The sequence below is a fragment of the Sturnira hondurensis genome, unplaced genomic scaffold (genome assembly GCF_014824575.4).
Source record: "Sturnira hondurensis isolate 20B ecotype Veracruz unplaced genomic scaffold, ASM1482457v3 Scaffold0020237, whole genome shotgun sequence".
In the NCBI taxonomy this organism is placed as follows: domain Eukaryota; kingdom Metazoa; phylum Chordata; class Mammalia; order Chiroptera; family Phyllostomidae; genus Sturnira; species Sturnira hondurensis.
The window spans coordinates 7,242,528-7,257,106 of NW_028092868.1; the positions used below are offsets into that span (position 1 = coordinate 7,242,528).

At 41.8% G+C, this 14,579-nt stretch overlaps 1 protein-coding gene across 4 annotated transcripts in view; it reads right to left on the reverse strand.

The window, feature by feature from the left end:
* Window positions 1-14,579, reverse strand: part of DOCK10 (dedicator of cytokinesis 10) — a 225,740-nt gene that overhangs the window by 84,394 nt on the left and 126,767 nt on the right. For 3 of the 4 annotated variants that reach the window (XM_037029381.1, XM_037029380.1, XM_037029379.1), the window contains exons 1-4: window positions 10,698-10,831; window positions 4,504-4,576; window positions 4,109-4,231; window positions 3,711-3,845 (exon numbers count right to left, since the gene is read on the reverse strand). In XM_037029381.1, coding sequence (XP_036885276.1) covers window positions 3,711-3,845; window positions 4,109-4,231; window positions 4,504-4,576; window positions 10,698-10,816 — 450 coding nt within the window. In that variant the 5' untranslated portion in view covers window positions 10,817-10,831. Of the gene's footprint in view, window positions 1-3,710; window positions 3,846-4,108; window positions 4,232-4,503; window positions 4,577-10,697; window positions 10,832-14,579 lie in introns of those variants that run through there. The other variant, XM_037029382.1, reaches the window with a different exon arrangement.

Consider the following 14,579-nt stretch of genomic DNA (forward strand, 5'->3'; position numbering starts at 1 on the left):
TCAAATAAGTTGAACATATTTGCCAACTTCAACACTATTATTAAAAATATATTTTAAAATTTGAGCCAATTATAATAATCCCTGCCCTTGTTTCTCACAAAGAGGTATTCATAAATGAAATAAAGATTCTACTAACAATGGCTCACACACCTAATTACCTTTTTCTCTTTGGAGTGAAATAGAACTACTTGCAGTGCAGAGAAGCTTATGTTGGGGGAGAGTAGGATGCCTACGAGGTTTTCTATCTCACTCTCCAAAGTAGTGATGTATAAACTAGCACACCATTAAAATGGTAATCAAAAAGGAATCATATTCTTTCCAGTCCCCCAATTTTCTGTTTCCCTGAAATCAGTGTTCTTTGTGTCCACGGCAACTGCCCTGTTCACTCCAGCTCACCACAGTCCAGCCACATGGCTCTGTAAGAATTAGGAGCACCAGTCCCCATTGAAGCCTATAAAAGTGACATCCGTCATTATCGCTGTTGAAGTGTGGACCCTAGGCAGATGGGATTCCTGGGCTATTCATTCTCTTCGCAGTGGCAGGACCTGGAGTAGGTGGGTGGATGGATGGATAGCTGGATGGACCAGTAAATGAATGAATAAATGAGAAGACTGACAAAACAAGCTAGAATACCAGGCCTAACTAACCCTTAGTCCCAGATCAAAGCTGAAGAAGCAACACCCGAAAGTTCTGCTCCAGAATTGGGGGCGGGGGTGCAGGGTTCTAAAACAGACCTAATACTGTGTGATGGTGTTACCAAGAAGTGGAAAACTGCTATGAGTCTTTATTTCATCAGGGCCCAGGAAACTTGGGTAAGAGTTTCTCTCTACTTGAGGTAACCCTTGAAAGGTATTTCTAAGAATTCTAAGGGTTATTTTTAGGAAAACACAATGATACAGAGTAGGCCCGAATGGTTTGCTCACTAAAGAGTCTGAGCTTGAACTCTCTAACGATGCTGGAGAGTAGGCAGCGCTCTCGGAGCCGAAGTCTTTGTTCCTCTTTGCTCTTTTATTCAGGGGAAACTGACAATGATTCTTAACAAAATAGGTCTGACTCATCCTGACTCACATTTGCTCTGGGCTTTTGCGGGTGGGGTTTCATCTTTAGGCACACTTTGTGCCGGAGGGCTTGCTGTAGCAATGACTAAGCTTGTACTCCCTCATTCAGAATATTCTTTCCAGATGCAACAGCTGGTAAGTTAGAGAGTTATAAGGGGATTCGTTAAGAACTGGGACCTAGACATCAGGTGACAAGAAACCCAGATACCTAGTTTCCCAAAGGTATCTTACACTGGAAGTCCCTCCTTCTAAAAAGGTAACAAGTTCTTGACAAAGAGGAATGAATATAAATGAAGGGATCTAGAGCTGAACTCTTTAAAAGATATAATAAATGTCCTAAAATATTTGAGTGACTATTTATGGGAAAATGAAGTAGAATTATTTAATTATGTTTTAACATGCAATATCTACCTTGGGGAACCCTACCTACAGGCCCATGTTTTCTGTGCAGCTAGAACACTCCCGCTGACCCAAAAGAGTTCATTGGTGTTCTGTGCAACTAGAACATTCCACAGAGAATACTATTTATACCTCCATTGTAGCTCTTAGGCACTGTGTAACAGATAGGAGCCTGCATCCCTTCCTCGTTACGACTTCAGCAGGGAATTCCCGATGCCTAAGCACAGTGTCTGGCATGTCATAGCACTACATACATATTGAGTGAACAAATGAGCACATCTGGGAAGAAACGTCAGGAAGGTGGATTAAGATTTTCTAGAAAGGCTTTTCCACAATGGAATGTCTGTCTTCGGAAGTTGTGACCTCTGTAGTTCATGGAAAGACTAGGGAAGGAAGGCTGAGTACACACTAGGGAAGGGAGGCTGAAAAGACCCTTTTTGTATGCCAGCGTGTCCATTCTAGCTTTGCAGGTGAGGAGCCCAAGATTAGAGACTTTAAGTAACTTACTCCAAAGCCCTCAGATGGTAAACGGTAAAACCAGAATTTCAACACTGACCTGTACCCCTGGAAGACACTCTCTTTCCAAGGCGCTGCTTAATCAGAGAATGAAACACCCTCTGAGAGGTTTCTATTGTGGAAGGTCAGATTAGAGCACTAAGGTGTGTGAGCAACAGAGAATTACAGGATATTTGAGAGAAGAAATTACATATTATTTGTAGCTCTGCGAACTTCATGTATATCAAGGGCTGCAATGATACTTCCTCAAAGACGGTGACTCATTTGCTAGAGCAAGCTTGGAAGTCCAAACGGAAAAGAACATAAGTTTTTCAGTCAATGCCTACAAAATGTAGCTATTGATCTTTCACCTATTGCTACAGAAATAGTTCTAAGGCCAGACAGACTCCTTTTAACCAGCAATAAAAAACTATCTCCACCCTCCATTAAATCCTTATTACTCTTTCCATAGAGAAAGTTATCATCTACGTTTACAGTTTACACGCAATTATTTTTTACTTTTAGTGAAGTCCTCAGCAACCCAATAAATTTTTTCCTTTAAAAGTTCAGCATTATTTATGGAGGAATTCTAGATTTCAACAGACAAATTCAATCCAGGAATATTCTAGATGATTCCATATTATTGCATCCAGGAATAGGCTAGAACTAAGTGACTGGAGTGAACACCATTTTGCATCCACATTGTCAGGTGTCTGTGGTACTGATCTGAGGTGCAATTGCAGCTACGTAGCGAGCTCTGTGAGTGCCCATGGAAAGAAGAAGGAGCTGCTCCTTGTAGCCTGTGACCAGAAACAGAGTCCTCAACCTCTCAATAAGTTGGTATCTTAAGATGAAATTTGAGGTAAAATGGTAAAACACTTGATTTCTTCCATTTTTATGTAGTGGGAATAAGGATAGCTGCTTATTCCCACTGAATGTCTTGAGAGTAAGATGTCCAAGTGCAGTCTGTGGAATTAATCCGCTGCCCTTTGCCACAGCGGTCCATCCAATGGAAACTAAGGACCATGGTTTGAAGACCAAGAGGCTGCTGAACATCACTGTCTATTAAAGGCGTTGTGTCTATTTCTGAAACTAAACTCTTGGAAATCGATGTAATCCCTGTCTTTGAAGGAAACCTCCTGTTAGAAGGAAGAGGATGTATATGCACCTTATGAATGTACTAACTCATACCCAATAATAAAGATAATATTTATGAAGTGTGTTCTTTGAGCTATATGATTTACTTGTTGTCTTATTGAATTCTTTAGCTCAGTGGTTCTCCATAGCACAGACACATGGGTGGTCATTTTCCTTTTCTACTTGAATATATCAGACTTGCTCTTGCCTCAGGACCTTTGCACTTGTTGTCCCTGCTCATTCTTTAGTCTCTGGATCAATTACTTTCTCTTTAAATATGCTTTTTCTCCTCTCACTTCTGAAGAACTAATATCCTTTTTCACTCTCACCATTTGTTCCTTCAGTAACCCTGTTTATTTTCTTTATTTCAGATCTCACGAACTAATTCTGTTCTGTTTATTTCTTTCTTTGCCTACTTTCTGTTTTTCTTCCTTTACTGAAAGTAGGTTTTGTGAAAGCAAGGATCAAGGTTTCCTTGTTCTCCACTGAACCCCTAGGGGTTAGAATAATTCTTGGCTCATCTCAGATACTCCAAAAATATTTCTGGAATAAATAAAAGTACTGGATAAACATACTCTTTGATAAAAAAAAGAACGAGAGGGAGAAGGGACTCCTACTCACCTGCAGCACACCTGTACAGGAATCCAGAAAGATGCAGCCTTTGGGTTCTTTGGATATTTTTTCATCTTTGTAAAAGTTCATGATGTAGGAGCTATCGGGCAACTGAGTCAGCTGGAAGTAGCGCTTTTTGAATGACTAAAGAAAGGAGAAGATACGAGGAGGCAGTTCAGGTTGCAGAGTGCCACTACTCACAGAAATGAGCATGTTTTCGAATTCCTCCAGGAGTGTGATTTCTGTAGGGCACTGTTTGAGGGAAGAGCACACTCCTTTCCCATAAATAAAATATGACACCGAGCGAGCACAAACTCAATGCAAATGGCTCTCCTCTATGCTCTGACCAAAGGAGGGGGTGCTAAGAAAGGTGATAGCAACCAAGATGCATCCTGAGGCCCCCTTACCCGAACAGTAATGGTATTGTTCACGGTGCTGTTGAAATTCCCCTTGTAGAGCCAGCCAGACTTGAAAACTCCAGTGCCTCCCGCTCCCCCTCCGCCCTTGGAAGACGAGTGGGAGGTGGTATCCTGTACAAAAGGCATCATTTAGCAGGGCTGCAATCTTTGTGAAACCCGCACATTCACAGCACTTAAAAACGAGCTCCCTTTTTCTCTCTTGACTCATCTCAAATAATCATGCTCAATTTCAAAACGAATGTGACTCATTTTGACTAAAAGCCCTCGCACAGACAGTTACTGCAGCTTGATGAAAAACTGTTCAGAATGGGAAACACTCCAGTGAGAGACAGGGACTCATTATCCTCGCGTTTTTAGCATTTCACTTTCAATGGTTTACTTACTTCATCCTTGTCAGCGTCTTCGTGGTCAACCTCGAAGGAATGTGAAGGAAGTTTCTCTGGTTTGTATTCTGCTCTGATATCAAAACAAACAAAAGAAAAGGTTCTGATTTATGATTTGAGACGTGGCTTTCACTTGCAGCTGTGCCCCGGGTAACAATGATCATATTTTTAAATAAAATAATGTAATCTTGGGAAGGTCCCATTTGCTTTGGAGGCATTGACCTTCCCCTGCATTCTGACATCTTATTTCAATAAATAAATCCCTACTTTAACCCACGGGGTTACTATTTACACAGATTTTCACATTGAATGAGATGAAGGCGAGCAGGACCATTTTTAGGCTTGGTGGTTTATATTTTCCCTCTTTCACACGTTCAAGTGGAATTTGAAGTAGTGATTTTCATCACCTTCTTGTTTCACCTTTACATGACATGCCCAAGGGCACAGGGTGGTCAATGGAAGAACCCTGTTCCAAAAACAAGCCTGTGCTCTGGCCACTAGGCTGCGCTGCTTTCCTGACAGTGGTTTCCCCAAAAGTCTGCATCAGTGTGACTCATTGGCAATTGTGTTCGCTTTGTGCTTTTCCTTGGTAGCACAGAAACACCTCTGTGTCAGCATCACCAATCAGCACAGAGGAGTGAAAGAGTACTCCTGGCTCTATAAATGGTGAATAAGACAAATAAACTTTCATAGGCCTGAGTTGGTCTCATACCTCACAGTTGAATGAAAACTGGACAATACCCTATCAGGCATTCCTTGACATCTAGCCAGAAATTTTTACATGAAGAACTCGCAGGGCATATTTTTAAAAAGATCATGTATACTGTGTAGAAGTAACCTCGGATTCTGACTATTGGGAGCAAAAAACCCAGTGGCACATTCAGTATTCCCACCGCAAACAGTCTCCTATGCTGAAGGTATTCCAGAGGGTAACCCTTGGCCGACGCCATCAGTCCCTAACCATGTTCTTGCTGACCTTATGCTCATAAAAAAAGTGCAGGCCAGTGAGTGTCATTTGAGATCACGCCATGGAGGTGGGGGGTGAGTGAATGGGCTCATGCCTTTTCATTGCTGGCTTTTCTCAACTGTGAGTTTGCTTGGTCAAATTCAATGGAAGTTAAGCGCTGTCTTAATTCTTGGAGTTCATTCTTCTTGCCACTAAATGACTGAGTGCCCAGATAGTACCTATTACACAGAAGACCCTCAGTAACATCACCCATACACACGAAAATAAATCCCCAAACTGAGGGCACTTGCATTCCAAGGAAGTAGAGAATAGATAGTTAAGCATAGACACACAAGACGATTTCCCTGGGTGAAAATGGTTGTGAAGAAAATTAAAGAGGGGAGGAGAAAAAAGTATGATGGAGGTGGGGTGGCAGAGTCCAGATTTAGAAAAGGTGGTCACAGGTGGCCACATAAGCTGAGAGTCAGAAGAAGCTGGCTGTGCGACAATCTGGGGGAAGATCATCTGGGGCACAGTGAATGGCAACAGTACCTGTCCCGGGGAGGGACCGGGTTGGAATGTCCAGGAGCGGAAGGCTGGGGGCTGGAGCACAGTCAGAGGGAGAGAGCGACAAGAAGTGAAGTCAGCCACGCAAGGAAAGGCTCTAGATGGGGGACAGTGTTCAGACCATAGCCGAGCCCTGGGGGCTACAGAGGACTCTTCTTCTGCAGTCAGCCCTATTCCCACTGGCCCACAGGGCATAGCCTCCTAGCCTTCAAGTGGCCCTCATCACCACTCAGTCTCACATCTGCAGGCCCACTGGGCAATGACCGTTCACTCTTCTACAGGTCATTAAAACGTAAGCACCTCAGCCATTGAGTTTAACATTCTTCCCTCAGCGGCACTGTGGGGTCTCTGAGTCCTTGTGGTTCAGGGAAAAAAAAAAGGCTCAATAGGGACCTTACTCTCTGGTGTTCAAACCCAAGTTAGTTGCCATTTCTAGGTGGTCTCATTTCTCATCTCTACACACAAATTACTTCCTTCACTCATGTAAGGGGCGTGGGGATGCCTGAGTGTCCCATCAGTTACAGTTGTGAAGTCAGGGGCAAGTTGCTGACCCTCTCAGGGCCCGAGTTCCCTTTCCACAATAGGGATGACAGTTGCCACTCTGTGGGATTATGTGTGTTAAGTGAGAGGCCATACATACAGCATCTAGCTTATCCTGGCTCACTGCCGACACTTGGCAAATGTTCTTTTATTTAAAAGAAATTCTGTTCTAGTGCAACCCACTCAAACTGGTTACATTTTATCTGGTCTTCAGTCACAAAATACATTCTATAAAGTTTTCTTCTTTATATCAAACCAGCTGTAGTAAAACATTTAAATATGTCATATATCTTTGCATTTTACCCCATGGATTAATGAGCTCAGTAGCATCATACATATTTTTTGTTTCATACATATTTTCTAAATTGAGGTGTAATTGACAGATAATGTACTAGTTTTAGGTGTAGGACACAATGATTCTACACTTGTATATACTGCAAAGTGCTCTCCACAGTAAGTCTAGTAAACATCTATCACCATTCATAGCCGTGATTTCTTTCCTTTTGATGGGGATTGTTAAGGTCTACTCTGTTAGTCACTCTCAGACATGCCCTACTGCCTTATCAGCCATCGTTGCCACCCTGTATGTTACATCCCCATGACATTTATTTCATAACTGGAAGTTTTTGCCTGTTGATCCTCTTCACCCAGTTTGCCTCCCTCCACCTCCTGCCTCTGGAAGCATCAGTATGTATATTCTCTGTATCGATGAGCTTGTTTTGCTTGTTTGTCTTTAAATTCTACATATAAGTGAGATCACATGGTTTTTGTCTTTCTTGGACTATTTCACTTAGCAGGATGCCCTTGAGAGCCGTCCTGATGGTGCAAATGGCAAGATTTCACTCTTTTTCTTTACATTTATGATGAAGGAACAGTATTTCACCCATGAATAGATTGTTTTTTGTATTTTGACTATTGTAAATATGGCTGCAGTGAACATAGGGTGTATAGACTTTTTCCAATTGGTGTTTTCGTTTTCTTTGGGTAAATACCCAGAAGTGAAAATGCTGGCTGATATGGTAGTTCTATTCTTAATGTTTTGAGGAACCTCCTTATTTGCTTCTATAGTCACAGCACCAGTGACATTCCCACCAACAGTGTATAAACCTTCCCTCTTCTCCACATCCTCACCAGCACTTGTTATTTCTTCTCTTTTCGATTATGGCCACTCTAACAGGTGTGAGCTGATAGGTCATTGTGGTTTTGGTCTGACTCTCCCTGTTGATTAGTGATGTGGAGCATCTTTTCATGTACCTGTTGGCCACCTGTATGTCGTCTTTGTAGACATGTCTGTTCATAGCCTCTGCCTAGTTTTTATTAGATTGGTTGCCGAATTTTTCTTCTGTCGATTTGTATGAGTTCTTTGTATATTTTGGCTGTTAACCACTTGTCAGATACATGATTTACAAATATTTTCTTTCATTCAAAGGTTACCTTTTTCATTTTGTCGGTAGCTTTCTTTGCTGTGCAGGAACTTTTTAGTTTGATAGAGTCCCACTTGCTTATTTTTGCTATTGTGTCAAATCCAAAGAAAAAAACATTGCCTATGCTTTCTTCTAGAAGTTTTATGGTTTTAGGTCTTGCATTCAAGTCTTAACTCATTCTAAGTTAATTTTTGTGTATGGTGTAAGATAGTAGCCCAGTTTCTACAGTCTAATGAGCTGTATGTATAGTTCATTAGGTTCTTATTTTGTGGCAGTCTTAATCTTCCCCTTCCTGGTATCTACTTCCATTTCCTTTAGTTAAAATAGGAAAAATTCTCAGCAATATTTTGGTCACTATTGCATTTCTTCTTATGAGAATTTTTTGCTTATCTTCTATGACAATTCTATAATATATCATCTGTATAGTGCAGTAATTTTCAACCTTTTTCATTTCTCGGCATACATTAATTAATTATCACAATTCTGCAGCACACCAAAAATATATTTTTGCCAATCTGACAAAAATAGGTCTGATTTTGATTCATTCACATTGCATATCTACTGTCGTGTTGCCTGTTGTCCTTTTTTAAATTTGACAATCTGAGGCACAGGTGACAAACACAAGGCCCTCGGGCTGAATCTGGCCTCCGCCTTGTTCTAGCCAGCCCGGCACCTGGTTTCTACCAGGCAGCGGCACCGAGCTCCTTGCCTCTAGTTAAGGGGTAGTTACACTTACCCAGTCCTAGAATTACATTCGGCCCTTCAAAGGCAACCATGAGGCTGAGGTGGCCCTGGTGAAAATGAGTTCGACACCCCTGACCTAAGGGAAAAGGGGTCAGTGCCCCTGACTATGTAGTTGGGTATTGCATGCTTTAAAAATTCCTGTGGCACACTGGTTAAAAATCACTCGTGTATGGCATGGTGTGCTCACCTCCCCCAAGTCAAGTCTCCTTCCAGCTCCATTGAGGATATCTGCTTTACCTCCCCTCACTCCACTTTCCCTCTGGCCGTCACCATACTGGTGTCTGTCTCCATTCATTTTTTTTTTCTTTGCTTACTTACTTCCCCTTTTTCACCCAACCTCCAACCCTCTTCCCCTCTGACACCTGTCTTTAAGGCATCATGAATATAAGAAAAGAAAAACAGTGTTTAGGGATAAAGCCACTAGAAATTTCAATTTCAAGACCTAAACAGAATGGGAGGCATTTAGTTGAAAGGCCAGCTAATACTGCTTTCTACACTCTCACTTCATATGCAGTGTTCCAAGTGCTCAGATGCAGTTTCCAAGTTGTAACCACTTCTCCCAAGTATTTTGAGAAAGAGGAAGTCTTATGTAAAAAGAAAAATGTTTTGCTTTTCAACTGAGCCTATGAAATGCGTGTGCTAACGTCCAGACGTTCCAAGAGCAGTTTAACTGCTCACAAAAGCCTAGCGTGGGACCCTCCCAACATGGGACCCTCCCAATGTGAAGACGCCGAGGTCTATCTATCAAGGGCGAACTGAATATAGTGGAATGTTCAGAGATTTGGTAAAAGTTGGTGTTCACTGTTTGAAAAAGATCTGCTGTTTTGGAAGAACATTGGCTCTTCACAGTAATGCAACTCCAATAGAAACGCGCCCCCTACTCTCTCTCTGTGTCTGACGCTCTGTCTTCCTCTCTCCTATTCTCACCCCTGCAATCCATTTTTCCGGGGAGTAGACCAAGTCATTTTGCAAAGAGGTGACCTGGGTCCCGTCACACTCCTCGTTACAACTCCCACAGGCTTCTGTTGCCTAAGAGCAAACTCCAGGCTCCTTTCCAGGGCCCACTGGTCCCCTGCCTCAGTTTCCATAGTTTCACGTCACCTACTCTCTTTCCTTCTCCAGCCTCCCTGATCATCAGTCTGCTCAGGTGACCATGCTTGCTCCCACCTGAGGACCTCTGCCCACGCTCTTCCCTCTGGGAACCCTTTCTCAGAATCATAGTGGTGGCAGCCACTGTGACTTCAGACCCGAGCTCACACGCTGCCTTCTCAGAGAGTTATTGCACAACTTTTTTCCAATTCTGCATTCAGAAACTCAGAGCAGCACTTTCAAGGGTCTAAGTCTGGAAAGATGGCTGGAGGGGGGGTGGGGTGGGCTGGGAAATCTTGGAAAGTAACACGCGAGTCTGAACCATGTGTCCATTAAAAAGTGAGATGCAATGTGTATCATCTCAATATTTCACTTGAGGAAAAGGTTAATAAAAACATCTCTTTTGATTATCGTACATGTTTTTTTATGGATTATTTGCATCATTTTAGTCTGATGAGATGTGCTTTCCTTAAACACCTGTCACTTCTGGAGAGGTGGTTTATTTTAGTGAGTTTTGATGTCCCGGCATGGAACTACATGGATCTGGTGGCGAATCTGACCACTCTCTGCAGAACATTGTCAGAAAAACATTTTGGTCCAAACGGAACTTTTGTAATCCCCTGTATCTGCTATCGAGGGGACAGTTCACAGAAAGTGGTATGCGGGCACTTTACGGACTGTGTTCGACCATTAGACACAAATATATTTATACATCACTCCCAATTTTGTCACTATACATCCATTACATCGTGCAATAAAATAGTACATCATGAGTCTTACTTTTAAATGTTGTAAAATACCCCCTGACACTAGATTAACACACGTGCATTCATCAACAAGGGAAATATGGGAAAACCCGAGCTGTACTCATAACAGTTTCTTACCGAGGTAACTGTCGAATGTCTCCAGAATATTGTTCATATTTGTAGTTTACCACGTACCACTGGGAACTATAAAATTTACAAGCCTTAAAGAAAGAAAAACAACAATAAACAATTACCATTGAAAAATTCAGCTGTCCAGGCAGAGGCACCAGGACTACGGTTCTCCTAATCTCCGGGGCCACGTTAAAGCAGCTATGCTGGCGATGTTAAGGTGGGCGAGGGACTTGCTCAGTACAGTCATTTCACATTTTCCAGTGCGGTGAAAATCTGACCTTCCCCAGACNGAGGTAACTGTCGAATGTCTCCAGAATATTGTTCATATTTGTAGTTTACCACGTACCACTGGGAACTATAAAATTTACAAGCCTTAAAGAAAGAAAAACAACAATAAACAATTACCATTGAAAAATTCAGCTGTCCAGGCAGAGGCACCAGGACTACGGTTCTCCTAATCTCCGGGGCCACGTTAAAGCAGCTATGCTGGCAATGTTAAGGTGGGCGAGGGACTTGCTCAGTACAGTCATTTCACATTTTCCAGTGCGGTAAAAATCTGACCTTCCCCAGACTCTTGGAGGAGGAACCATTTAACATATTTATTCTGTTTTGTGCCATCAAGAGAGGCCTAATTTGATCACTCTCTGAATCACACCAAGGGCACGTTGTTAACCACAAGCACCATCATTTCTCAGCTTTCCTTGGCACCCCCTTCCATTATTGAACAGTTCTTGGTAGTGAAAGATCTAATTAGTTACAAGCCATCCTTTCACCACAATTCCTTCTTGTTTTCGCACCAGTAACTTTCCTTTTTGTCTTCACATCAACCTTGCTTGATAGAATAAAAAATGGACATCCATTTTTCCATTTCCCTGACTGCCTAGTAAGGCCCAGCCTTCTCCATCATTGTTCATGGATTTTATAGAATTATGTGAATAAAGGAGGTTGACATTTTTTTTCTTTAAGAAACATAGGTTAATGGCACAAAGTAATTATCTTCTGGTCCATAATGAACAATTTTGTGGCACTTATTGACAGCAAATAGTCCTCAAACACCTACAATGCACTCAGCACTTAGCAACAATTCAACAACTGTGGGTTGGTCGCAACAACTGTGGGCTGGTAACAGGGCTTTCACTTCGTGGCTTTTACGATTCCTTTTGATTCCAAAATTACATGATTCTCAGGATTAAACTATTAGCATTAGGAACACACTTTGTCTTCTAGCATTAGTAGGACTACAAGGAGCAATAAACTTAACACGATGTGAAGAATAAAGATCTGTGATTGTTTTTGAGACCAAGAAGGGAACAGGCAGCACCTCCCTCTGCGGCAGCCAACCCTCAAAGTGCAGAAGGGCTTCAGACTGGAGAACGCTGGCACTGCCTCTGCAGAGGCAGAAAGTGACAGGGAACAGCCCAGGGGTGGTGGACCAAGGTCAATGGGAACCACAGGGTGCAGGCACCTGGCTCAAGAGACACAGAAAAGGCAGGGAGAGGCGGGGCAGGATTAGGAGGCCTCAGCTGCTCCAGATTTCTCTGGCCTGGAGCTTTCTCAGTAGCACCATGGCTGTATTCGTTCAGGGAAACACCCACACACAAACCAGGCACCAAGGGCGAGACAATACGCGCGACTGGGACAAAGACAGGGGTAGGAGGATGATGGCAGAAACGGAGGGAGAAAAGAAAAGTTTAAAAACGAAACAGCAGTGAGACAAGCAGACGTGGAAACACGGACAGGGAATTCAGGAGATCTGTAATGACTAGATGGAAGGAATGTGAACAAGACTGAATATTTTGCTAATATTAAATTTCCTAACTTGCCAATTCCTGAGCCAATTCCACAGATTACAAGTTTCTGGAAATAAGAGGAAAATGGAGCCCTGATATATTCCCTGGCTAAAAAGTTCCATCTTCCGTTTACATAAAAATGCAGGGAATTCAGGCACGGAGCATGTGGGCCCACAGTATCCAGCCTTGGAGACAGAACATTCGTGATTATAATTTTTTCTCACCTACTCTCACTCACTTTCCTTTCTCTATGCTTCACTGCAGTTCTCAAATGAAACAAAATATACTTTAAAATAGAAAACAAAAAGCATAAACCCACTCCCTTTCTGCGTTCCCTGTCAGTCTTTTCTTTTTTCTGGTACATAGTGTTATCTCGTTCCCCTCTAAGTACATACTTGAATTTAAGTAGTTTTTTATCCACTTAACAGGTACCTATATTCTAGAGATTTCTACAGTTGCTTCCTAAATTCAATACCACTGGAAAGTAGAAAAAAAATATCATGCCCTAATTTACTAACCCAGTCTCCTACTCTTGGAGACCATTCATTCATTCATTCACTGAAAAAACCTTATTGAGCCTTTCCTGTGTTCCTGGGGTTGTTCTCAGGGGTGGGACTCCAGCAGTGAGCAAGAGACTAAAATGTATTCCCTCCTGAAACTTCTGCCTTTGCGAAGAGATGATTAATATTAATTACAAAAATAAGTCAACTGTGCAGTGTATTACCAAATGGCATGAAAAATAAAGTGGAGGGGGGAAGGATAGAGTTGGGGTATTGTGTTTGGCACTCGAACAAAGACTTAGAGAAGAGGATGGTCCTTGTGACTACTTGAAATCTGTCCATGGTAAAAAAGAGAAAACTTTAGAGTGTTTCTTAATGCATATAGCCCTCCCAACCTCCCCCAAGTCCCACCTATTGTGGGTTATTTTCTTAGGATACAATGCTCAAAGTATTTAAAAAATCCTTGATTAAAAAAGGCCAAACCTATATATACACTTTATAAGCAAAATGCAAATGGAAGGCACATCTAGAGCAAGAAGGAGCTGCAGGGCTCCTTCTTGTTCTAGAATTAGTACTCAATTCCAACATGAGTTTAGTCAAATCAGTTTATTTATTTGGACCTCAGATACAGGAGCTATTGAATGTTTAGGATGTTGGAATGGATTAGAAATTTCTGCCCCCTAATATCTATCTCTACACTTTCTGATCTGCAGGTTTTAATGATGCCTTGCATTGATACTCATCGTCTTTTCTTGCTATGGACAGTACCTGTGTGTAGCCACGCGAAACATGTATACTTGTGCATATCACGCACAACAGCCACAACATGCCACAGGCTTAGGGGAGTGAGTCTGAGGGGTGCTAACCCTGGATTCCAATGACCGAAAATGAATGTGGTACTTTCTTATAATCGTGTACAACATTAAAGAACTGTCTCTTTTGTTCCAGAGTGGCAAGGACTTGTTGGATAGTCTACTCCCAGGTGTCTTACATATAATCTTAATAAGCACTCAGTGAAATTTTATTACTCCCATTTCATAGGTCACAGGGACAAAGAGAGGCTCAGATCTTTGCCCAAGATCCTACATGTCATAGAAGATTTCAAACTGGGTTCGTTTCACTCTAAAAGTCCATTCAGCTTATTTATGAGCTGTCTGATGATTGCAGACTTTTTAAAAAAAATCACATCCAGACCATCATTCCAGATGTTTTTATGGCATTTCTGTTTCTGCTTTGGAATGAGACAGATCTGCTTTGGAATTTTGGTGTTAGTTGTGGGATCTCAACTAAGTAACTTAATATCTCTAAATTTCTTAATCTGTCTAAATAGTACCAACTTCAATAGGATCAAAGAATGTGATTCATATAAAGCATTAGTGTAGGGTAAGTACTTAACAAGTACTTGCTTAAAAAATAAGTTTTTATAGAGTGTGACTCAGTCTATAATTCATATTCACGATGGTTAATAATAACTTGTTTTTCTTGATTTTTAAAAGCATAACTCTGGAAAGATAGCTTTGATTATCAAAGAGTCTGGTTTTAATCAAATCCTTTATGAATGTATGTGCTATATTTCATGTCTCTGGTGGTGGGTAGAT